Genomic DNA, 26,048 nt, shown 5'->3' with positions numbered 1-26,048 from the left:
CAAAAAAAAAAACATCCCATTCTCTGTTTGTTTTCTCTTCCTCCTCACCCCCAAACTGGTCACTTCTGGGATCTTCTGTTCATGAAAAGAGATTTCCTTCTCACCACGGTCTCCCTCTCTCTTCTCACCATCCTCATAGGGGATTGTTGGGGTTTCTGTCTAATCCAGTCTTGATCTCACAGTTCAAAGTGGCCTGACATTCAATATTTTGGTGCTATATAAAACTGAGCTCAAATAGATGGGCAGAGAGCAAAGAAAAGACATCAGTTAAAATCTGGCTTTGCACAGTTTTGCCTGTTTTGGTACTTCCTCATTCAGCATGTGTCTGTATGCTTTCTAAACTAGTTTGCATGGAAGCGATATTCACATAACTTTCTTGCATATTGGTATGGTGCAGGCTTCTGTTGAAACAGCTTAAATCCACTGTTTTTTCACATTTCACACCCTGAATTATAACAACAAGATTTTCTTAAAAACGTAAAACTGAAATATAATAATCTCTGACCTTCAGCTTTCTCAGAAGTGCAGTGCCACGGTTTTCTCCAGACATGGCACACAAAGTGAAGGCCAAATAATTAAATTCCTGGCCATTTTAAGTCTTTCAGCAGTTTTCAGTCATTTCAAGTCTCCTTTTTTCCTCCTTTTCAAACTTTAAACACAAGGCACACAACACCTTGCGAAGGCAATCATGCTCACATCCCATGTCTCAAATTTTGCACTAAAATCTCATCAGACAGGCTGTGAGAAGATTTGATCAGACTGACAAACTGAACTAAAAACATTTCCTGTATACATTGATTTTCTTTCAGGTGAAGTTGAGAGTATATAATGATGTTTCAGTTAGCTCCCACTTTATTCTAAAAATGTAGCTTTTGTTATGCTAGTGAATTTAAAATGTTAGCACATTTAGTTCAGTTTTAGTCAACTAGAAGTCAACTGATACTTCTTGTTAAATTGACCCCAAGGCATCTTCTACCATCCACCATGACTTAAGGGGTCCCCCTGCTGGTAGATAAATACAAAGCCGTTACTGGCAAAGGGAGTTAAAACTCAGAACCTTGTTGCTGGAGTATTGAGATGGTAGTGCTAACTGCCGCCATCCATTTATCAGTGAAAGTAAATTTTGAAAGTAATCTTTTAGTTGGATGTTTGAGTTACAATCCTACCCCAGTGTTTCTTTGTGCTACAGTGAACTACTTAATAAAAAGAAATCGCTGAATTAATTTCATAAGCAAAAATTTGCAATAAAAAGTCAGAAGACTACAGCTTAAAAACAAAAATTTTACATGCAACACAAATCTTTGAAATTCAAATCTTCTACTTTACTCTGAATTTAAAATTCACTTTTCTCATTAACACTTTTTTTCCCTTGTGCTAATTTACTTAAAGTTAAAAGAACTCAATGGATTTATTTAGTCTGTCAAACATTATCATCACTGACACACTGCAGGCAGTCACTGTTTCACAAGAAGTGAACAGGAAGGGTGTAAATCTGTCGGCTTCATGGTTTAGGCTGTTTTAATTTGACCAGAGAGAATCCAGCTCCCCCAGGCCTGTTCCCAGTAAGCCCTATTCATGAGTCCCTCTATGTAGACACTACTTACCACCTTTGGAAATATAATGAATCTTTCTAAGGGATCTGCTCAAGCTCACTTTGTAAACTGCATATCAGACACAGAAAGCCATGTGGGTCTGTGTAGAAATATATTTTGCCAGAGGAATGCTACACACTTGATACAGTCTGTCCTACTTTTGGCTTCATTCCAACCACAGTAATTACAGACAGTGCAACAGGAAACAGAGAGAGATAATGTGCAGCGCGACAGACGTAATGATCTGGTGGTAAGAGTAAACAGTATCAGGTCAGTGCAGTTTGCAGAGATAAACACATTCAGCACCTTGCATATAATTTCAGTCATGCAAAACACATACAACCAGCAGCTTACGCAGACATGCAGATCACATCATGAAAACACGAGTGATTAAAAAGAACAGATGACGAGTAAGTCGAGTAACACTAAGATGTGGTCCAAAAAGGCAAAAAACAAAAAGAAACAGAGAAAGCAAACTGGAAGAAGTGAGAAGCAGACAAAAAGAAAAAAAACCCACTGAGCTGAGATGTTAGTATTTCATCTTTAGAAAGAAATGTTTCCTGAAAAAGATAATATTTCCAAATAGGAGATTTTATTTACTGTAGGTGTATAAATGCATGCAGCTCTATCTTCAACATAGCATGGGACGCTGGCATCCCGTTTGAAATGGCACAAACATGTTGAGAGAAATCAAAAAGCTGGAGATGCAATGCTTACATGCAAACAGAAGCACATCTTCATTACATGCAGACTCTGGGACACACTATACATGTATACTCATGACAATCATTATCATTACCACAGTTACTTAGTTTGTGTGCAGAGTTCTTATGAGAAATGAGAGAGATTAAAAAACATGAACAGCTTCGTCTTGTCTTTTAAAAGATTTAGAAAATCAGTGTCCTTCCTCAGTAACAAAAAGAAAACACTTAACAGTTACAACTTCTCATAATAATTAAAATTTACAAGAAACATATAAACAAGATAGTTTACATTGTTTACAGCTAGCTCAGGTTTGTCCTCCGGCGTTTGCTGGGGCTCTGCCCGGGGTCAACTTTCAGCTCGTGATACTGCATCTGTCCATCAACACAAACAGATAATACTGTGACAACAGACAGACTCCAGCTCTGGTTCATACAGTATAGAATCTACCTAGAGCAGCACCAGTGACCTAATCTAACAACACAGGCCCAGCTTCACTTTCTTACAGAGAAAACACTGAGCTTTCTCTCTGGAAACAGCGTGAAGGGGAAATGCGCAGTCAGAGGTTGAGGGCAGCTGGGCAGGATCAGGAAATTCATTCTCTGAATGATTCCTAAGAGCTTAGATGGAGCACAAGAAAATCCAGGAAAGTCTCCTTCTGAAAAACCACCACATAAACCTGAAACCTGTATCTAACCACACCTGTACAAACGACCACAGAATATAAATTACTGATGTGCTTTTAATCAGGTTACATGTGTGTGTATGAGCAGGTCTCATGTTATCTGCTGCGTGATACCTGTAGGTGTTTATTAAAGCTACACACAACACTAATGCTCAGGCAGCTGTCGACAGCAAACAGGACTATGTGCTTCATCTATCATATAAATGTGACTTTAAAATGCTTTTCTATGACTTTAATGAAAATGCAAACACAGTAAATGACAGCTGTGTGATTCACTTAAATACTGTTCTTCCAATATGTTGAAAAGGAAACATTTCCAGTATTAACTGTGTCCATGCAGTACACTGACTGAGAACTCAGGGACTGAGGCGTGAATGCCTCGTGAATGACAGCCGCTGTAGCCTGAGGATTCGTTTTGTGAAACATCCTGTTCTGAAGTTCTCCTACATACGATGTACCTCTATTTACATGCATTCTTCATGGATTACAAAATTACCCACCACTTGAACATCAGAGGGGACTCTGGAAAGGAAGTCAAGAAGCTCGTTGTTGTCGATCATGTATGGATCACGAAGTTTCTTGGTGAACTTATTCACACCTGCAGAAAAAACAACTGTTTGAGGACTAGCAGAGACCAAGCAGTCCAAGCTGAGACTGAGTCACCATGGTTCATTACATGATATAAATACAACAACACTAAGGCAAGATCTACAAGATCTTTTTGGTAACCATCAAATCAAGTTGCTTTGATAAAGTCCCATGTAAAAATGCTCATTTGCACTATGAATTAAGATGGTTGCAGCCTGGTATTTTAAAGAATGCCATAACTAATATAGTTTTTATTCTATTACTGTGTTACCTGGCAATAAGTAGCAGGTTTCTCTTCCAGGAAACTGCTTGCTTTAAAAGCTAACTCTACTCTCACAAATATGGTCCAAAAACCAACATGGTGAGCATAAATCATTTAGAACATAGAGCCCAGAAGATAGAAACAGGTGGATGTTTATCTAATTGGATTCCCATTAGATTAGTTACAAGTTTACCCACAACCTTAAAAAATAAAAATAAAATATGAGCACTAAGTATTTCATTAAACATCTAGAAGGGCAGAGACCTCATCCCCCTAAAGCCAGGACCATATTTCATAATTTTGAGGTAAACGATCTGGAGCCTCACAAAAATGTAACTGAAACTCCCTTTCTCGTGCACCAGCTCTACACCAACATAGCGTAACATTTTTTTGTCTGTGTGTGTAGTCGTCTGTGTGTTGTGAAATCAAGACTCACCCCATGCAAGCACGAGGTATCGTAAAGGTATGAGGTAGAGAAGAAATGTGGCCAAACACAAGGCAGTGATTGCCAACCAGCTTAGAAAAGGCACGGTCCAGTTAAAAGTGCTGCGGGTAGAAAAGGACAAAAGAGCTCATTAAAAAAAACATTCAACTGGATGTATGTGAAAAATCACAAGTCACACCTAACAGCTTCACAACAAACAGCTGCAAAAAGGAATCAGAGAGGAAACTTGTTAACCCAGAAAACATACTTCTTCACTCTCTCTCCAAAGGACGCCACCTCATCCAGAGCATTCTGAACACTGATAAACACGTCCTGAATGGCGTACAGTTTATCCATAAAGCCTTTGGGCTCTGAGTCCTGACAGGGACAGGAGAAACATCATGAATACATAGGCATCATAGGCATGACTGTCCAGATGGTGATTGTGAAGTAATCTTTCCGTGTGTTTGTGTAGGAAAACACATCTTGACTTTGGAAGCCTTATCTTGGTTTTGAGGAACCTGAGACAGCTAGCTAGTTGTTCTTTCTAAAATGTCAGTCAGCAGCATCTAAACCTTCAAAATAAAAGCCCTAAAGACCTTAAACTCTTTAAGGACTTGAACTTTGTAAGACTGTACACAAAAAAACTTTTTCTTAAATGTTTGAAACACTTGTACTACATAAATTTCTAACAAAGAGCTATTATTATTATTACGAGGTTAATGGTCACAAGAATGCCAGATGCTACTTTTGCATATTTGCCTTCATATTTTTTAGGAAACTAATATTATATAATGTAATACTGAGCATGCAGATAGGCAGAAACACATTTTTATCTTTGAAGGCCTAAAAGGCAATCTGGGATAAGCCAAACACCTGTGTTCCTCTATTAAGAAGTCTCTTGGTTAATATTACATATTAATGTTTATAGTTTTAAAACATCATTACCTTTTCCTCTTTATCATCTTCATCAACTTCCCATTCAAACATGCCATCCATGGACTACAACAGAAAATGAAGCGATTATAACGTTGTCTGAAAGAGGAGCGCTTATAGAAGGCCTGCGTTTTACTTGTTTTCTCACCACATCAGCTCCATCCCTGCTGGAGCAGAAGAAGTAGTTCCACACAAGTAGAAGCAGCAAGGCTAGTGGCAGCATGTAGAGCTCAAAATTCCACACCACCACCACAAACAGCTAATAGAAAGCAAAACAACATGACACTCAGTAGATCATTCATCGGTCATGTGTACAGGGATGTGTGTGTGTGCATTAGTGCCTTTCATACCACAAAGGAGACAATGCTTCTCTGTGCAGACTCCCATTCAAAGCAGCTGTTGATGAAACTTCCCCAGCTAATCAGCACCATAATGCAGCGCTTGACTCTGTTGAAGTTCTGCTGGAGCAACTGAAAGACACAAAGATGTTTCTAAACATTTCAGTTGTTACATGACCTAAGCTGTTCCCCCGAGGATGTATGCTTGGACCACTCGTGTTCATCATTTACATACTGTCACAGATAATCCTCAACCATGGCTTAACTTCCTCTTCTGTGCAGACGATTAGCAGCTCTATATAACTACCAAACGCTCTGCCTAGCAACCCCCTTGATCCCTCTTCACTTATTAAATGTCCTTAGGATGTAAACACCAACAATATAGAGCTCCTGGTTGTGGCAATGCTTCAGAATTAGATTTACCTCTTCTAGTTCGTCTAGTTAAAGGCTACGTCTATGGTTACCAACAATGGTCCACACTCTGAGCATCATCCTGGAGTGCTCTTGTGACCAACATAACAATATAGAATAGAAAAGAAATATGCGTTATTGTCCCTCATTGGGGAAATTCAGAAATTCAGCAAAGAGACAGGCAGACGGAGCACGCAAAATCACACAAAGATTAATTAAAAAAAAAAAACAAGAAACAAGAGACTGTACGGAGCAAATTTACAACATAAAAAAATACTGTACAGCTATTAAAAATAGCATATTCAGATTCAAAGAAATATGCAGCTGATTAGGATAATTAAAAAAATGTACAAATATATTATATATTACACAATTTCCTTAGGGATTATTAAAGTATTCTGATTCTGATATAGATACAAATATATACTTTTAGCACATAGTTGGCCTTCACTTTCCTTTCACATTGTCCTTTCTACTGGAAGTCCTGACAGTCCCAGTGACTCTGCAGTCATGGTTCACAAACACTCACATATGAAGTCCTGTATCTAGACTGGCTCCCACTAAAGTATCACAAAGACACAAGATCACAACAAAGTCTCTCTCCTCCTCACTCAACATCTCTTGAACCTTGTTCATTTCTACATCCTTCCCCCCCAACCCAAACTAACCTAAACATTGGGAAAATGACAGATCCCTTGGCACTTTGGAAAGTTTTCCTCTTAACACCAGAAATCTTGAAATCTATGACCCTTTTCAGAACCTTTACTCATATTTGTATTGTACTGGCTGGTTGTTTTTTAGTCTCAAGTTATAGAAGAATGATAAGTTTTGTCACCGGTTTGAAAAAACATCAGCAGGAAATACTGATACATACTTGCTTGGAGACTTTTGGTTCTTCTTCAATATATTTCTGTTCTGCAGGAACCACAGTCCTCAAAGCAGCTTTAACCTTAAAAAAGAGAAACACACAATACGGTCTGGCATAACATTTTCTATCTGGTCCAGGAGTTTGTAAAAAGTGGATGTACGTATTGTAGAGGTTTTACATTTTTATTGATTACATTTAGAAGCCAAAAACCTTGTTGACATAAATGTCCTGAAGAACTATGTAAATGGTAAATGGCCTGTATTTGTATAGCGCTTTTACTAGTCCCTAAGGACCCCAAAGCGCTTTACACAATCAGTCATCCACCCATTCACACACTGGTGATGGCAAGCTACGTTGTAACCACAGCCACCCTGGGGCGCACTGACAGAGGTGAGGCTGCCGGACACTGGCGCCACCGGGCCCTCTGACCACCACCAGTAGGCAACGGGTGAAGTGTCTTGCCCAAGGACACAACGACCGAGACTGTCCAAGCTGGGGTTCGAATCGGTAACCTTCCGATTACAAGGCGAACTCCCAACTCTTGAGCCACGATCGCCCTGTAAAACCATAACAAAAGCCAGCCTAAAGTCTTGCTTTGCTTAGTTCTAAAATGAGCATTCACAGCACAGCGTGACTCTCACAGCGTTGTAGATGACATCAATCTCTAGGTAGATGCACCCTTTGGTCGGTGCTGTCAGCTCCTTATTTTTCAACAGGTATCCCTTCTGCTCGCCATTACGAACCTAAAACACAAAAACATAATTGGGTTTGGCTTTAGTTACTATAACTGGTTATCGATTGTGGGGGTTTGTCTGTATTAATGTAGTCGCTTTACCTTACAATACAAAGCGCCTTAAAGCGACTTTTGTTGTGATTTAGTGCTATATAAATAAAAGTGAATTGAAACTGAACTGATTCTCTGTGATTCAAAAAGACTTTTACATGCTCAGTGGATGCATGTAAGACCAATCTAATGGGCATTCTCTGTTTTTTTAAGCACCTTGTAAGCTTTCAGTTTTCATGCTGCTATTCAAGGTACTACAAGCAATAATAACAGTCCAGCTACACACATGACATTTTGATCATTTGAGTTTCTGAATAAGTTTAGTATACTAAACATCCGCAAAATAGCTACTACAAGAATGAACTCTTTTTCTTTTCAAAGCCTGTCTGGGTTTGTTTTATATCTTAAAGATAGGAGCATCGTAACGTTGGTACTTGTGCCAATTCAGCCAGCTGTAGCTTATTGCTGTTCTCTAAGTCTCAGAGTTTCTGTGTTGATGGCTTCTTAACCCCTTTAATGAAATGATCAAACACATAATATGGCTTGCTATGTGGTGCTACCACTCTAAGAACTGTGTGCTATAGATTTGGAGAAATTCCAATATTTTCTTTGTCTGAATCGTTTGCACAATTTGCCTAGTGTCTGTTCATTACACCCATACAGCTGGATGCAACTCAACAACCAAACATGTTAGCACTTTACACACATACACATCGTGTGTCTTTCATATACTTTTATTACACTCACATTCAATAATGGAATTGCCACTTTTCCCAGGAAGTCTGCACTCCTGTCTCTGTCTTCATCAAACACTGTCACCTCCAACACAGAGTGAATGTCTTTGACATTACTGAGGAAAAAGGGGAAAAGTATGGTAAATGGACTGGTTCTTATATAGTGCTTTTCTACTCTAACTCAGCACTCAAAGCCCTTTATACAACTTGGCTCATTCACCCATTCATACACGCACTTTTTTCTATGCTCTTACTATGTAAGTGCTTTCTATCTAACATTCACACACATTCATATAGAGACAGATGCATCAGACAGCATCTTGGGGTTAGTATCTTGCCCAAGGATATTTGGCATGTAGATGGGGAAGAGAAAGACGGAACAGTTCATATGTGGAAATGTATTCAATATTTGGGAAGTGGCATCCCCTGCAGCTTAAGAAAAACTATCTATGAACACTATAACTTTTCTTGAAATTAATAAACCCATCCTTCACCCTTAATATAATGCCGTGTACCACAGCTTTGATCCTGATGTCAACTGTGAGTACGCTAAAACAAAAAGTTATCTAAGAGCTCTGTCAGAATGAAAGACAACAAGGCCAGAGGAAATGGCTGACGTCCTGTTGATTGATGTGTCTGACTGAAAATCAGATTTTGTTTTGTTTCTGATTGGCTACAGGAGGCTTTCAAAAGCAGCGCTAGTTCCACTTCTATTGGCATCCACCTCAGAAATCACCAGTCGGTTTGGCTCTACTTCATACATCGCTCGTGGAGAAGCTCATACAGAGATACTCATTCTTAGGGCTGGGTATCGGCTCTGATTTCTATAACTGATGGCCAATGCGATTCAATTCAGTTAGATTCAGTTTTGACTCAGACAGTCAAAAATATTATAATTTGATTATTTATCAGCACATATCCATATTTTATATCTATGTATAAAAACAAAGCTGACACTTATGAGACTTCCACAGAGGCGTAAGCATCACAGTAGATGCTTTTGTGTCGAAGTAACTGAGGATAAAACACAAAAACATAAAGGAGATTTTCCTGGCCTGGCTTGTTATAGCAGATAACCCCGTTAAAAATATTCTGCAGTAGATCATGTGGAGCAGGGAAATTATTTTACTGCTATTGTTAAATAATTGTCATCATTACCATTGCATTAATAATATAATCTGGAGTTTATATTGCATTCAGGGGTTGAACAGTGTGTGTCTTTCAGAAAGGCTAAAAAGTCACAGGCTGACAGGAAACAGGCTTGCAGAGAGTTGCAGAAGCAGGAAGTTATTTTGAGCAGCAGGCTAAGACGAGGCTTTAACAATGTAACAGACAGCTTTAAGAAGGCCTTAAGCAGTTATGACTATTTTATACACAATGCATATCTGTGCTTATTAAAGAGTTGGAGCTCGGTCAATTAATTGGGGGTCGGAAGCTTTGTTCGGCGCGATGTTCGGACAATCTATTGTGCAAGTGACTTGGAGCCATAGAAGGAATTGCAATACATGCTTACAAAACACTTATATATCAGATCATTTTATATTAAGCTTTTAAGTAGAGGTTCTTGGTTAAAACATTTATTTAGTAGAAGACATACACATAGTCTCAGTGAGCCTCTGGTCTAGTGAAAGCTCAGAAGTGCAACAGGTGAATTGAGAAAGAGCATTTGAGGACGAGACACAATTTTGAACCTTAACAATCAAAAACAGAGAAAAACCATGAATCAATATATGAACATTACCTGATGCTGGTTACAAGTTACAGAGGTTTTATTAGAGACACAGCCTAGCATTTTGTAGTTTGGCATGATTTGTAAAAGTTTACATTTCTTTGGTATTAAACAGCAGAAATTAGGCTTTCTTATTGGAGGTCATTTTTTTAAAAAAGGGAAAAAAACAAAACTGGGGCCGACAGCACTGAACACAACGGGAAACTGGTGCGTAATAAACAAGCGAATAATGCAGAAAATAGAGATTTTTTATGGTAAACTGGTAAATTCACGACAATGTTTTTTTGTGAAGCGCAGTTTTGACCTTCTTTTGCTGCTGGTTCAGTGAATTGGGTGGGAGTGACGAAACCTGCAGCATCAGAATCTGTGAGATGCCTCTTTCAGCACGCTATGGTGTGTCTGTGTACGTGCCACCATATTAACATGGGGATTCACACTTTGTGTTTCCATCTTTGTGCTGAATCTGCTTACTGGCTCTTTAATCATTTGCTGTTTTAGCTGTTTGGTGGTTGTTGAAATGATTTCCTGAGCTTTAACCTGAGATTCTGGCTTTACTGGCAAAATTACATTCATATTTAAAAATCACATTCTTCAAATTAAAATCGATTTGAGTCGATTTTTTAAACCCACCCCTCCTCATTCTACTCATCCATAAACTTTTTCCTCTGACAGCCAAGAAGGCTATATATGTATCACAAAAAGCATCCAACTCAATAATCATCATCTGTGTCACCTGCTTTTTAATGAGCTTGATTTGTTAACAGCTTATCTGCACTGAGCAAAGATTCATGAAGTCACAAAATTGCCGTGAAGTCACTAAGGCTTCAGTAACAGCTAAAGGTCCAGGTTCTTCTACTACCTAATTTAGTAGCAACACACAGAACAGTTACTAGAAAACCATAACCAATAAAATACAGCAAAGTGGCAATTTTCATGCATATATATTTTTAATACAAGGAGTTGAAACAAAGGAAATGGTTTGCTTTTTTCCTGGTTTTCACTGATAAATGTCAACTCACAAGGTGAAGACTTTGTTCCACTCTGGATTGAGGTTCTTGTAAACGGTGTGTGTCTGCAGCCTGTCATTGTTCAGCTCCAGCACACAGAAAGGGTCACTTTTACCTGAGCGACCAATCAAGATAATGATAATGGATGAATCACAGTAAGAATGAAGAATAATGCAAAGTATTATGAGCAAGCAAAGGCAAGAAATCAGAGTCATTTTTTCATTTACCGGTTACATCTGCAACCATGAGACCTTCTGCTCTCATCACCTTCACCTGTACTATGCCCACATCTTTTAAGTTAAAGAATGACTTCGTCACACCCTGCACAAGAAAATTGAGCACAACAGTGTAATATGTGTGTTAAGATGGTGTAGTTATTTCATCTGAGTTGCCCTCAGCGTGCTGCTTACATATCGTTGGAGTATCTCTCTACGCTCCTGTGGGTCATCTAGCGGGGTCACAGAGAGGTCGGCGATAGAGACAGCAGCCGAAGCGGTTAGTGTGACCAGCAGCACAACAAAGCCTTGAGACTCCTCTAGTGGCAGCTCCAGGTGATGCGTCTGCTCCTTAGCAAGAGTGGAGAGGTCCAACTGGCAGCTGAACCACATTCAAAACAAAACACACCGAGCTAATGAGCTGAACATTTAAGTAAAAATGAAGTTTGAACCAAAAACTGTTGCTATCTATCTATCTATCTATCTATCTATCTATCTATCTATCTATCTATCTATCTATCTATCTATCTATCTATCTATCTATCTATCTATCTATCTATCTATCTATCAACACACAGACAGACAAACAGACAGATTGGGGGGCATTGCCCCCGAGTGCTCCGATCAGCACAGGTACCACTGTCACTGACCACTTCCTTCACCCCTTGGTATTTCTCAACATTGTAATGTTCCTATGCCTGATGTTGCTCTCACTTGGTATAGTTACATGTATCTTCCTTATCTGATTCTCCACCACAAACATGTCCAGTTGGTTAGCCATCATCATCTGCATCTGAAAGCTCGGACATTCTCAACCACCCTAGGAGGCGTGTCCTGCTTTGACCTCTGGTAGGATTTCTTGATATCAGCCTCTTCTTCTGTCTGTCAGTGGTACATGCAGGCAGGGGCCTATCCTTTCATGATGGTTCTTTCTCTTTTCCTGTTCTTTCTCAGGTTTCTGATACCTGAGGTATTCACTAAGCACATGATCATTTGTGGCCATCATCCTGATGTATTCATGGATTTTTGCTGTTTTATCTGCTGGACTTGGGGTGAAACCCTTCATGCATGGTAAGGAGCTTCCTTGTCTTGATGTCAGTGGTTTCCCTCTCCTCCTTTGGTGGCCTTATTAACCCAGCAGGGTATCTGATGACTGGCGGGCGTAAGTGCTGATTGTCTGGATCTTGTCCTACCGATTCAGCTGACTCCTCAGGACTTGCCTTACTCTCTGGAGGTGTTTGGTGGTTGAGTTTTTCCTAGCAGTCTCTTCATGGTTCCCATTTGCCTTTGAGCTTCCAGTATCAGTATCTCGTTCGTTCCTGTGATACAGCTTGATGTCATCCATGTAGAGGAGGTGACTAATGACTCCTCTTTTCTGTAGCAGTATCCATAGTTAGGCTTGCTGATGTTCTGGCTGAGAGGGTTTAGGCCTATGCAGAACAGCAGTGGGGACAGAGCATCTTCTTGGTAAATCCCACACTTGATGGTGACTTGGTTTGGTTTGAAGTTGAACTCTAGTATTGTTCACCACATCCTCGTTGAATGCTCTTAGGGTCCTGTTGATCTTGAATAGTTCTAGGCATTCCAGGATCCATGTGTTAAGCACTGACACATGGGTAAAATAAAATCCACTTTCAAACTGAGAGAAATTACATTACACTTAAACACTAGCATTTGTGAAATGTCAAATGTTCAACATGAATTAGAAATCAAAATCCTTTCTCCCAATAAAATAATAGCACACATTTCTGAAGCTTGTGTCCAAGAATGAGAACACAGACAGAACATTAAACACCACCTAACTAATGCCACCTCACTAACACCTATTAAAAGACAGTTTTTTCTCCATCACTTTTGCCATCTGTTTTCTCCTAGGGGACTGTTGGCTTGTTAGGTTTCTGTCTGCAATAATATAGGGTATTTACTTTGATAACGCTATATAAATAAAGTTGAATTCACACAGAAATCACCCAAACATAAGTAGAGACTGACCGCCCAATGAAATCGTCCCTTCTTCCAGTGTCTTTGTCCCACACCGTGATCTCTAGCACCCCACCTGTCTCTTCATACAGATGCAGGTCAAACTGCTCCCTCCACTGTGGGCTCAGGGTCTTTGGCACTGTCTAGACACACACACACAAATACTGACACATCTCCTCATTTGAAAGAGCTGGGCTTCAAACATGAAAGTATGACCTTAGTTGCACATGCTGTACCTTGCTCTTGTATTTCTGGGGCCCGAGTCTGAACTTGACATATGGGTCACTCAGACCGTTGGGATCCATGGGCATGAGGTTTCGACCCTCGATTAGTGCGATGCTGACTATCCCTCGCCAGAGCTGGGCTTTTCGATGTAGCTCTGACAGACGTATAGACTGCTGCTGCTGGGCCACACACACACACACATACACAACTTTATTTGCCACATAGTAACAACAAGAACACAATGCAGGGCTCTGTTGTTCCTGCTCTAAAAGATGATGATCAATCAAACCTCGAATCATGTTGCTCTGAGGTAAATACAAAAATTAAAAAAACTGCCAGAATAGAGGTAAAGTAGATAAGTCGATAAAGTCCAACAGCCTTGGGATTGGAGAAAAATAGATATTTATTTAAGATTTTTGTATGTTATCAGGCCATACATAAAGGATCCATAAAGTGAATTTCTTGAAAACTGACTCTGTTTTTTAATTCACTTTATGAACATTTTATTGCACAATTAGAATATTTTAGTGCTGCAGTAGCAAAATAACATTTTGTGTTCAGCACATGTGCTTTTTATGTCTTTACTACACAAGTTTACTCAGCTGAGTTCAAACCCAATAGAGAAATGCAGAAATGTTTTCTCTGAGCAGATCCTTTTGTTTATGTCAGGAGGACAAACTGCTGGACATACTCATGTCAGGTACTTCTAGTAACACCTTTCTACTGAATTTGAGCAGTTAAAGCACTTTCTATTACAAATCCCATTCCACCAATCAAGAACACACATTCATACAGGCCTTTTATCTACATAAGCACTTTGTATTGCTTTCACACAAAATCCACCAACCTTTTAAATGGTAGATGATGCCAAAGGGGTTTGCATTTCCTTGATCTTGGGAAAATAATATTGTCCTCCTTATTTCTATATATAATATAGAAATATGGCTAAATAATGTAAAATAATACGATCATTTGAACTGAAAGTTATTCGATTCCTCTCATAAACCTCATAGGAGGCAGTTACTGTACAATGTCTAGACATTGCCTACGCCGGTATGCCATCTGTACAAACTGCCTTTCCACTCTTCCTGCTCACAAGTCTCTTCACATTCTTCAACTTTTCTTTGTTTGCTCCTTTTATGGGCATCTTTGATTAGTAAAGTTTATTCAAACAGGAGACAGAGCATTTATTGGGGACATGATTAAAGATTAGTAAATCATCCAACTTTTATTTGAAGAAGTAAGGAAGAGAATTAGCTTGGCCTGATAACACCATTATAACATGGATGAAGAACAGAGCCCTGGTGGCAGATAGTGGGTGGAAATGACAGCAGCAAGAGCAAAATATCTCTCGTGATAAAAATATGAACTCAGTAGGGAAAAAAAATCTCTGACACAAGATGGTAACAAGGCTGTCAAGGTAAAGACACAATAAAGTGAAGAGCAGAGTGATAAGCATAAAGCTGTAAGGACAGTTTAAGGAAAGCTGTTACTGCATGCACAGATGATGATGATGATGATGATGATGGGCATGGTGATTATTTACCTTAGTGGATCGTTTCCAGGACCTCCTGAGCAGCATAGTCTGAATATACATAAAAATGGATTATTTCTACTGACTTATGCAGGGTGGAAAAGTTGAATGGATAGCTGTAACTAAAGGGCTGCAAAGTGTGTCTGCATTTTTATTAAATAATATGAAAACAGCCAAAACCTCTTTCATTTAAATAGGGTACCATTGTGTTTAAGCCACTAGGGGAAGCTGTAGGATGGGGTTCTGTTAACTAAATGGGAAATAAAACTAAGGGGAGGTGTCCTGCTTCAATTAAGCTTTATAAATAAGGCACCAAAAAAAGAGTCTACCAAAAAAAAAAGATCTTCACCAGAACTGAGCATTCATTATCTCAGCCTCAGCAGTGTGCCAATTAGAGCCAATGAGACTTTGATCTGTCCAAGCTTTGATTTGAGTGTCATGGTTTTCTGTCTGTTGTTGTTTGTTGTCTTCCTTTCTCTCCGTCTCCCTCCAACTCTCTTTTTACTGCTGTTTCTCTGTATCTGTATCTCTGGCTGCAGCTGGAGAACAAATTCAGACTTGGCCTATTATGAATTTATGTGTTGAATTAAACATGAACAAGATGTGCTGTTTTTAATATCTCAGAGCTGAGGATACAGTTGGAAACCATCTCTTCATGCAGCTCCATTTAACTGAGCAGAAACTATAATCACAGCTAAGCAGACCAAAATAAATAGAATTACTGAGTTTATTCAATACAGTGCAGTCTATGTCTGCTGTATGCAGCTGTTTAAAGAGTTCTCTCCAAAGCCATCCTACTACACTTCTTTGTATTGGATTATGTTAAAGGTTAGCCCTGTCAAGTTGAGCAACTTGATTCATTTCATATCAAGTATTATAGGGCAAGGTTTTGTTTGCAGAGTTGGACAGTATAGCAATGTTAGGAAGTCAGTACAGAAAGAGAAAACAATATGTTATTATCGTGTTATAATCATATTATACACTGCTTTTCTGAAACACAAGTAATATATAAAGATGAATGTAAAGACAGCTCCACCTAATGTAATACAGAAATGGGCACTCGCATCTCACACGGCCGACCCGATTGCAGCAAGAGTCAACTAGTGCTGTGGACAACGTTTCACAAAGTTAAACTTTTGCTTTTTACATAATACGGAATCCATTCATTGTGAAACATTGTGGGGCAATGTCACCACATTTTTGAAACATTTAAGGGAATTTTCATGAATAAAAACTGAGCTGGCTGCTGAGCGGAAAGACAAGCCTAGATGGGGATGCTGATATGTAACTCTAGCAACCGAACTGTGCAAAAATACCTCCCTTTAATTTGTTACATTTTGTTTGCAATGATCTCTGTTCTACAGCTTTCTGGAGGTCTTTCAAAGTTTTTCACTGATTTTGGCTACATTTTCACAAACTTTCTTCTTTGTTCTTTAATGGAATCTATGGAAATGCTAGATGTTGGGGTTTTGGGTTGAACTTCACCCAGATTTTGGGGATCTTGTAAATATTGATGAATTTTGATCCATCAGACACAATACTACCTGGAAAGCATCTAATCAGCAACACTTTTTTTTTCAGCACAGTAATTAACTAAAACACACTGCCAACACAGTGAGAGTTTACCTGGATGGGGAAAAAAAGACACACAGTGGTACACTATTACTCATGCACTGGTCTCCCCAGAGTCTGAACCTAAGCAGTATTGAAGTAGTATGGAATGATCCATATAGAAAACAGAAGAAAAGGCAGAAATATATAAAAAAGAAACGCCTTAAATGTCCTTCAAGAAGCCTGGAAAACTATGGCTTTCTGAAGGCTCCTTTCTGAAGAAAGCTGCCTCAGAGTTTATGCTGTGCTTTTATTTTATTTTATTAATTTTATTAATAAAATACATTTTCTTAATATTATTCTTATTCTTATTTCTTAATTATTAGTATTAATTTTAATCTAATATGTTTGCCCACTAACAATGAAAGGTCAGTCTATAATTTCAATGGTAGGTTTATTTGAACAGTGAGAGACAGAACAATAACAAAAAAATCCAGAAAAATTCATTTCCAAAAAGTTATAAATTAGTTTGCATTTTCATGAAGGAAATAAGTATTTAAGGCCTCCCTATCAATCAGCAAGATTTCTGGCTCCCAGGTGTATTTTATAGAGGTAATGAGCTGATATTGGGAGCCTCAACTTGTTACCTGTATAAAAGACAGCTGTCCATAGAAGCAATCAATCTATCCAGATTCCAAACTCTGCACCACGGCCAAGACCAAAGAGTTTTCCAAGGATGTTAGGGTCAAGATAGTGGACCTACACAAGGCTGGAATGGGCTACAAGACCATCGCCAAGCAGCTGGGTGAGAAGGTGAAAACAATTGGTGTGATTATTCACAAATGGAAGAATCATAAAATAACTGCCAATCTCCCTCGGTCTGGAGTTTCAATGATAATGAGAACAGTGTGGAACCAGCCCAGAACTACTCAGGAGGAACTTGTCAATGATCTCAAAGCAGCTGGGACCATAGTTACCAACAGTTGGTAACACAGTATGCTGTGAAGGACTGAAATCCTGCACAGCCCGCAAGGGCACCATTTGAAGCTGCTACTGAACATCTCAATGATTCAGAGGAGGACTGGGTAAATGGTAAATGGCCTGCATTTGTATAGCACTTTACTCAATCCCTAAGGACCCCAAAGCGCTTTACACTACATCCAGTAATCCAGTGATTAGTGGCTGACCTGCTCTGCCACCTGAGCTACAGCCACCCGTGAAAGTGTTGTGGTCAGATGAGACCAAAATTGAGCTATTTAGCATCAGCTCAACTTGCCGTGTTTGAAGGAGGATGAATTGCTGCCTACGACTCCAAGAACACCGTCGTCACCGTCAAACATGAAGTTGAAAACATCATGCTTCGGGAGTTTTTCTGCCAAGGGGAGAGGACAAGTGCACTGCATCAAAGGGAGTATGGATGGGCCCATGTTCCGTCACATGTTGGGTGACAACCTTCTTCCCTCAGCCAGGGTATTAAAAATGTGTCATGGGTGGGTATTCCAGCATGACAATGATCCAAAACACATGGGCAAGCCAACATGGATTGGCTCAAGAAGAAGCATATTAAGGTCTTGGAGTGGCCTAGTCAGTCTCCAGGCCTTAATCCCATAGAAAATCTGTGGAGAGAGCTGAAGGTTTGAGTTGCCAAACATCAGCCATGAAACATTAATGACTTGGAGAGGATCTGCAAAGAGGAATGGGACAAAATGTGTGCAAAACTTGACCTACAAGATATGTCTGACATCTGTGATTGCCATCAAAGGTTTTGCCACCAAGTACTAAAGCTTTAAAGCAGAAATTTGCAAAGGGATCAAATACTTATTTCCTTCATGAAAATGCTAATTAATTTATAACTTTTTTGAAATGCATTTTTCTGGATTTTTTTTAATATATATTGTTTTGTCTCTCACTGTTCAAATAAACCTACCATTCAAAGGTATGGCTATTTGAGGTTTTAATGTTTTTTCCTGACTGTATGTAGAAAGTGTCTGCAGTCCAAAAAAAGTAGTGGAGCAGCATGTAGCTAAGGAGATCATTATCGCCCTCAGGGATTGGTAGGCTCTAAAATCAGAGCACTGTAAATATTGAGTGATTATGTGGAAATAAATCACAGAACTCCATATGACTAGAAAAAGCACAAAAAATTGTGTTTCAGTGGTGTTTCATTCATTTGGAGAGTTTTTGTCTTTCAGTGGAGTTTTTGGTGTCTCATCGAAACAACAACTGTGACAGTATTTATATGTCAGAAAATCAAGCCTACTTTGATGAGGCTCCACATATTTGCCTTACTATAGTCAGTTTTCTGATTATTGCGAGAGCCAATCAGCCTGCAAAGACTCATCCATAAAGTCGGATTAGGAACTAAGATATTTGTTCTCTATAATCCCAAGTGAAACAACCATATGTTTGTGGTGTTAAAAATGTTGAAATTTAACAGCCAGCAGATATATCAGAAAAGATGCTACCCGTTTGCAATTTGAGATTAAAAGTTTGCTTCAAAATAACGTTTATGTAAAGACCCAGGAAGAATTTCATCTTAGCCTTTTGATCACTGGTGCAGGAAAATATAGTAACAGTGTTTATAATTCATGCTGATTTTATTTTATTCATAAGGGGTGCTGAGAAAACATGAAGCCAAAAGATGAAGATAAAAAAATTGAGAAAATGCTTTGAGAAACCTGAAAGTAAACATCGAAAGCTACAAAGACAAACTGACTGCACAAAAGTTATTACTAGCCTATACAAGTCTGACAGATGACTCTACTGCATTGTGCTCTCTATCGTGACTCAAAGCAGCTACTCAACTAGAGGTGACCTAGGAAAGGGTCAATCAAGGTGAAACTATGGAAAAGCACTAAGAGCCTGATCACCACTACACTTACTTTATGCACATAATGTTTTAGTCCATACTTCTTAACCTCCATCTGCAGCAGGAAACATAGAGACCCATCTTTACTGAAGGACAACAAAACTAAAATCAACTTCAAAGTTGATTTTTTTCCTATACATGTGCAAACCTGGAAAGTAACTAAATGTTTTGGGTTTATTAATAATAACATAATTATTAGTAAGCTACTGTATGCCAATTTTTCAATTCAATTTTATTTATACAATGCAAAATCACAATAACAGTCGCCTAAAGGTGCTTATATTGTAAGGTAGACCCTACAATAACATACAGAGAAAAACCCAACAATCATATGGCCTCCTATGAGCAAGCACTTTGGCGACAGTGGGAAGGAAGAACTCCCTTTTAACAGGAAGAGATCTCCAGCAGAACCAGGCTCAGTGAGGGGCGACCATTTGCCGCAAACAGTTGGGGTGAGAGAAGGAAGACAGGACAAAAGACTTGCTGTGAAAGAAAGCGTTACTCTGAGACAGCATATTTCTAATTTTAGAGATTGTGCAAATGGAAGAAAGCAGTTCTACATATTTGTTTAATATGTGCATTGAAGGACATATTCTGGTCAATAATAACTTCAAGGTTCCTCACAGCGTTACTGGAGGTCAAGGTGATGCCAACCAGAGTAAGAATCTGGTTAGATACCATATTTCTAAGATTTTCAGAGCCGAGTACAATGACCTCAGTTTTATCTGAATTTAGAAGCAGGAAATTAGACCTCTAATTTTCTACTTCAATCTTGCTTCCAGGTCTTTATGTCTTTAAGACATTCCTGCAGTTTCAAATTGGTGTGCGTTATCTGGCTTCATAGATAGATAAAGTTGGGTGTCATTGCATAGCAATGAAAATGTATGCTATGCCTTCTGATTATACTGCCTAAGGGAAGCATGTAAAATGTAAACAGAACTGGTCCTAACATGGAACCCTGTGGAACTCCATAACCTTAGTGTGTGAAGTGGACTCACCAAGGAGATGAACAAATTGGAGTCTATTAGACAGATATGATACAAACCACTGCAGGGCTAATAAAATAATAAAATATTATGGCCAACTGTATAGAACACTAAGGTCTAGCAGGACAAGCACAGAGATGAGTTCACTGTCAGACGCCATAAGAAGATCATTTATAACCTTCACTAAAGCTGTTTCTGTGCTGTGATGAGCTCTGAAAACTGACTGATACTCTTCAAATAAACCATTCCTCTGCAGATGATCTGATAACTGTTTTACAACTACTCTTTCAAGAATTTTTGAAATGAAAGGAAGGTTGGAGATGAAGGCTGGCCTATAATAAGCTAAGACTGCTGGGTCTAGAGATGGCTTTTAAAGTAAAGGTTTAACAACTGCCAGCTTGAAGGCCTGTGGTACATAGCCAATTATTAGAGATAAGTTGATCATATTTAAGATTGAAGCATTAATTAACTGTGGGACTTCTTTGAACAGTCTTGTAGGAATGGGGTCTAAAAGACACTTAGATGGTTTGGAGGAAGTAATTACTTAAGTTAAATGAGAAAGACCAAATGGAGAAAAAGACTAAATAAATATGAGTGGTACTTAAAGTAGCTCTAGATAATGTTACATCTGTGAGGTGATTACAGACAGTTACTGTTGGTGGGATAAGTAGTTGGATGCATAGTTGGAAATTCCATGCATAGGAAGCAGCATATGCTACGCTCTGAAAGTTGGTCTTTTGCATAAGAAGTTTTCCTCTGTGCAAGATGCAGCAACAGCCGAAGAGCATCTGCACATGCCACAGAATGGTATGTTTACTAAAAATTTACTAAAACTAACTTTAAAAAATAAACTAAGAATGCAAAATCAACAATACAAGTAAAATAAAATCAGGGTTGCAGGCAAGTGATACAATTTGATATCATAATGGGAAAATGGAATAACTGAAAAACAAGAAATACAAGGATGTTACTTTAGGCCATTCATAAGCCAAAGATATTAGAAGAATATTAGTTAAATTGATCTTCATATAACATCATGATTAGATGCAGCTTTATATAAAAAAAATTGCTCTACCTCAACAATTCAGCTTATCCATCAGTGCAAGAAAGAAGGAGAAACAGTGGAATGTTTTTCTACATAAAACACTTTTCATTTAATACTTTTTCACACTAACAGACTTCCTCTAACAGAACATTTTCTGTGTGTGTGTGTGTGTGTGTGTGTGTGTGTGTGTGTGTGTGTGTGTGTGTGTGTGTGTGTGTGTGTGTGTGTGTGTGTGTGTGTGTGTGTGTGTGCACGCGGGAGTGTTTAAGCTCTTTACCATGTCAACCAAATTTCACAGCTGACATGTAAAAATGATTTCCTTTCAACCTGCCCCTAAGTTCTGACTGCATTAATTCATGTCAGTGTATCAGTTGTGGTGTTTTTGACATTTATTTAACTAAAGCAGGTCAAATTAAAATAAGATTAAAAAAAAAGATCAAGTGAGAGAAATATCAGCTGACATAATCTTCATACATACTGTTGAGTCTCGGCGTTCCTCGATGGGACTGTCTTTAGGTGTCAGGTTGACGGCCAGCTCCAGAGTACCGAGGTCCTGATCAGGATACTGAGGGTCCTTCAGCACTAAAGTCACAGGTATCGTCCTGGAACACACAGTCATGAATATGTGCAGGTGTGTTTTCTGCTCTGCTTTCTGGCATGCTTTTTTTTTATAAGGCCAGTGTCACTACACGATGATTAGGTTCAGTAATTAGGTGCAACCTAATTCATTCGGTATTAAACATACCTGTCTATGTAACTACAAATCATACCTATCAAATAGACTCCAAATTGTTCATGTAAATGGAGGGTCCTCTTCACACACACCAAGGTTAATTATGGAGTTCCACAGGGTTCAGTGCTAGGACCAATTCTGTTTACATTATACATGCTTCACTTGCGCAGCATCATCAGAAGGCATACTTTTTCATTGCTATGCAGATGACACCCAACCTTATCTTTCCATTAAGGCCAGATAACACACACCGGTTAGTTAAACTGTTTGAATGGCGTAAAGACATAAAGACCTGGATGACCTCTAATTTCCTGTTTATAAATTCAGGGGGAAAAAAGACACATAAATGTTTTAGATCGTCAAACAAATTAAAATATTAGACAAAGATAACACAAGCAAACACAAAATGCAGTTTGTAAATCAAGGTGTTTATTATTAAGAGGGAAAAAAAACAATCCTACATGCCCCTTCATGAAAAAGTCATTGCCCCTTCCTATTATAACATAAATTAACTGTGATGTATCACATCTTTTGGAAAGTTCAGCTCGAATAGGACCTGCCTGACAAAGCCTAAAAAAAGATCTTCAAAAGCCTTGATCCCCAAGACCTTTGTACAAATACTCTGTGGACTGACGAGATAAAAGCTGAACTTTTTGGAAGGTGTGTGTCCCATTACATCTATTGTAAAAAGTAACAGCATTTCAGAAAAGGAACATCGTACCAACAGTAAAATATGGTGGTGGTAGTGTGATGGTCTGGGGCCGCTTTCCTGCCTCAGAACCTGGAAGACTTGCATGGTACATGATAAATGGAACCACGAAGTCTGCTGTCTACCAAAACATCCTGAAGAAAAATATCCACATGGGCTCAAATTGTTGTCACCAAAATATGTAGTTTTTTGCTTTGTATCTGTAACCAGACCTTGAAAAAAATGTGTAACTTCTGTAAATATTTTTTACAAACAGACAAAAAAAATGTTATCTATGAATGCACAAACATAACATTTTCAGATATTTTGGTTTACAAGGTTATATAACTCAGTTCACAACTACGCAGTCTGATTTACAAGTACAAAATATTTATGACCACAGTTTGAACCCGGCCATCTGTTTGTGACCTCAAGCTGAAGCACACTTGGGTTCTGCAGAAGGACAATGATCTAAAACAGACCAGCAAGTCCACGTCTGAATCGCTTAAGAAAAACAAAATTACGATTTTTGGGTGGCCTAATCAAAGTACTGACCTGAATCCAGTTGAGATGCTGTAGCATGACCTTAAAAAGGCGGTTCATGCTTGAAAACCCTGTGGCTGAATCACAACAACTCTGCACGACCAGTTATTAGGTTTAGGGGTTAATCACTTTTTCACTCTGGGCCATGTACGTTTGTACTTTTTTCCACCTTAATATTAAGCACCTCCATTTAGAAACTGCATTTTTTGTTTACTTCTGCTATCTTTGTCTAATATTTCTTCAATGATCTGAAACATTTAAGTGTGGAAAACATACAAAAAAAGGAAATCAGGAAGGGAGAAAACATTTTTTCACACCAATAAAAACATACATACAACAACATTTTATCTGTGTTTATTCTGTGTCTTTTTTCATTTCGTGAAACATGCAAAGAATTATTAAAATATTTCTTTATTATTTTGTTCTTGTTTTTCAGAACACAATGTTGGCACTAATATCTGACATACCTCTGCTGCTCTAGAGACTCCAGGTAAAGAAAAGCAGAACCCATGAAGTCATCCTGAAGGCCGAAGTCATAGTCAAACACCTGCAGAAGAGAAATAAACAATCTCCACTGACCAATGTTCATTAAGAATTTATATGGAAAAGCTGTGTATGTGTGTGTGTGTTAGTTCTAAGTCTTTACCTTGACATACAGAGGTTCATTCAGACTGTCAATGATTATGGTTGTCTTCTCATCCCACACTGGGTTGAGGTTTTTATGGATGATTTTGCTCCTAAAAACCTCTTTGCCAGCAAGCTTGAACTTGACATATGGATCACTTGTTCCTACATCGACGAATAAAAATAGACAAATAAAGCTATCACACATGCATAAAAGCAAGAGCTGAAAAATGCAATTAACTACAGATGTCACTGCACCTCCTCTGTCTCGGACAGCCAGGTTGTGTCCTCTTTTCAGCTCGATCTCCAGCTTGTACATCCCCGACCGAGCTTGGTCAGAAGAAAACCCCGAAGGACATGAAGTACCCATTCCCTGTTAGCACAAATGAATGCATTAAATACATGCAATAAACTGCTTCTCTACAAAAGCCCTCTCAGCCACATCCTGACTTTAAACTCACCAACATTTTTTATGAGAAGTCTCTTCCAGCCTGTCACTGAAGTGTAGTTTCACTAACTCATGGTAGCTATCTACATCTAAGCTTACACACTTCCTCTGACCAAAGTGTCTAATTCAGCTTGGTATCTTGTCCCAGGGGTGATTACTAACAGGAAATTACATGAAAGAACCTTCCTCCTATCTGATCACAGTGCTGAGGTGCAAATTGTTTTCCATTTCCTAAAACTTTCATTGCGGTTGCAATATGATCACCTCTGTGGCAATGCAGAAACAGAATATAAATAACAGCATGGGCACGAGTGGCCTAACGCTGCTTTAATACCTGTTATACAGTTTCTGCGAGACAGGACCGTTTAACTTCATTGAACATTTCTACACATATTGAAAGTGGAACTGTCACAGACATCTGCACTCTGCCATGCCAAAATCAACTATACATGGATATTTACAAAGACCACAGATGGAGCTCAGTCCATGGGTCAGTGGGACATGTTTCAGAGTCTGTGATCAGGGAGATTAATATAAGAACGACACAACTAGAGACAATAAATGACTATAAAAACTTACATACAAAGAGACACTAAATGACAGATATATAAACCTCATTTGTGGTCCCTGCATTGGCTGTGTGTCGTGACATGCTGCAGTTTTGTTATGGTATCACTATGCATCACTAAAACAAAACCCTTCCTTAATGCTGGTAAAGCCATTGAAAAGATCAAAACAGGAAGTAAAAGATTAAAGAGTTTCTCAGCATCAGAAAGCCTCATCTTTCCAGCTCCTGCACTGATAAATGATTAAAATGATGCTAAAGACTGACCCAGTCTCATGTTTGTGTCTTCCACCAGTTTGCATCTGCCTGCAACGATTCGCTTATTGAGTTCAGTCACTAATCCACAACTGAAAGGCACAAAACAACTACAGAGACACACAATACAACCATGGGTTCACCACTGTCAGTAAAACTTTACGCATTAGATAATGTAATGTAATGTAATGTGCAGTGAGTCATTTAATTCTTAGGTGTTCTTAAAACACCATACAGGTGGTATAACTCATCTTATTTTTAATTGCTGGAATTATTTCCATGCAATATTAAAGCTAAGACACTTCATTGAAAACATGTATGTAAGCAATCACTGACAATGAAACATCAATCTGCATCCATCACTGCAAATGTAACACAACTACTCTGCTGGGAGAGCAGCATCCTGTCAACACAAGCACTTCCACTCAGAGAGATGCTCTGATCAATATTTCTACAATATGATATTATATATGAGCTCCTTACAGTGGACTCACTGGAAAACAAACTGAGCATGTGTACTGTACTGTACACATATTCACAGACTACTTACAATAAATTTTTGCATTGCAATATATTGAATAATGTAGTGACAGCTGAAACTAATTTTGACTTTTGAGTAACTTCTTGATTTGTCTTCATTAATGGTTCAGTTTGACAACACTGTGAAAAACACTGTAAAATACCAAAATATCTACATTTATGATATAAAATGGAAAAAAAACTGCAC

The 26,048-nt window shown here is 38.7% G+C and overlaps 1 protein-coding gene across 5 annotated transcripts in view; it reads right to left on the bottom strand.

The window, feature by feature from the left end:
• Positions 1 to 1,690: 1,690 nt before the first annotated feature.
• mctp1b (multiple C2 domains, transmembrane 1b) overlaps positions 1,691 to 26,048 on the bottom strand; it is a 39,003-nt gene continuing 14,645 nt past the window's right edge. For 2 of the 5 annotated variants that reach the window (XM_026172673.2, XM_026172677.2), the window contains exons 2-22: positions 24,312 to 24,426; positions 24,076 to 24,218; positions 23,897 to 23,976; positions 21,944 to 22,067; positions 19,448 to 19,489; positions 15,027 to 15,065; positions 13,492 to 13,659; positions 13,268 to 13,398; positions 11,471 to 11,657; positions 11,288 to 11,381; positions 11,073 to 11,175; positions 8,338 to 8,440; positions 7,448 to 7,549; positions 6,813 to 6,887; positions 5,540 to 5,659; positions 5,338 to 5,448; positions 5,202 to 5,255; positions 4,522 to 4,631; positions 4,266 to 4,375; positions 3,480 to 3,577; positions 1,691 to 2,668 (exon numbers count right to left, since the gene is read on the bottom strand). In XM_026172673.2, coding sequence (XP_026028458.2) covers positions 2,597 to 2,668; positions 3,480 to 3,577; positions 4,266 to 4,375; positions 4,522 to 4,631; positions 5,202 to 5,255; positions 5,338 to 5,448; positions 5,540 to 5,659; positions 6,813 to 6,887; positions 7,448 to 7,549; positions 8,338 to 8,440; positions 11,073 to 11,175; positions 11,288 to 11,381; positions 11,471 to 11,657; positions 13,268 to 13,398; positions 13,492 to 13,659; positions 15,027 to 15,065; positions 19,448 to 19,489; positions 21,944 to 22,067; positions 23,897 to 23,976; positions 24,076 to 24,218; positions 24,312 to 24,426 — 2,181 coding nt within the window. In that variant the 3' untranslated portion in view covers positions 1,691 to 2,596. The remainder of the gene's footprint in view (positions 2,669 to 3,479; positions 3,578 to 4,265; positions 4,376 to 4,521; positions 4,632 to 5,201; positions 5,256 to 5,337; positions 5,449 to 5,539; positions 5,660 to 6,812; positions 6,888 to 7,447; positions 7,550 to 8,337; positions 8,441 to 11,072; positions 11,176 to 11,287; positions 11,382 to 11,470; positions 11,658 to 13,267; positions 13,399 to 13,491; positions 13,660 to 15,026; positions 15,066 to 19,447; positions 19,490 to 21,943; positions 22,068 to 23,896; positions 23,977 to 24,075; positions 24,219 to 24,311; positions 24,427 to 26,048) is intronic. The other 3 variants (XM_026172674.2, XM_026172675.2, XM_026172676.2) reach the window with 3 other exon arrangements.

Source organism: Astatotilapia calliptera, chromosome 7 (genome assembly GCF_964374335.1).
Source record: "Astatotilapia calliptera chromosome 7, fAstCal68.1, whole genome shotgun sequence".
Lineage (NCBI taxonomy): Eukaryota > Metazoa > Chordata > Actinopteri > Cichliformes > Cichlidae > Astatotilapia > Astatotilapia calliptera.
This window is presented reverse-complemented; position numbering and strand designations above follow the sequence as displayed.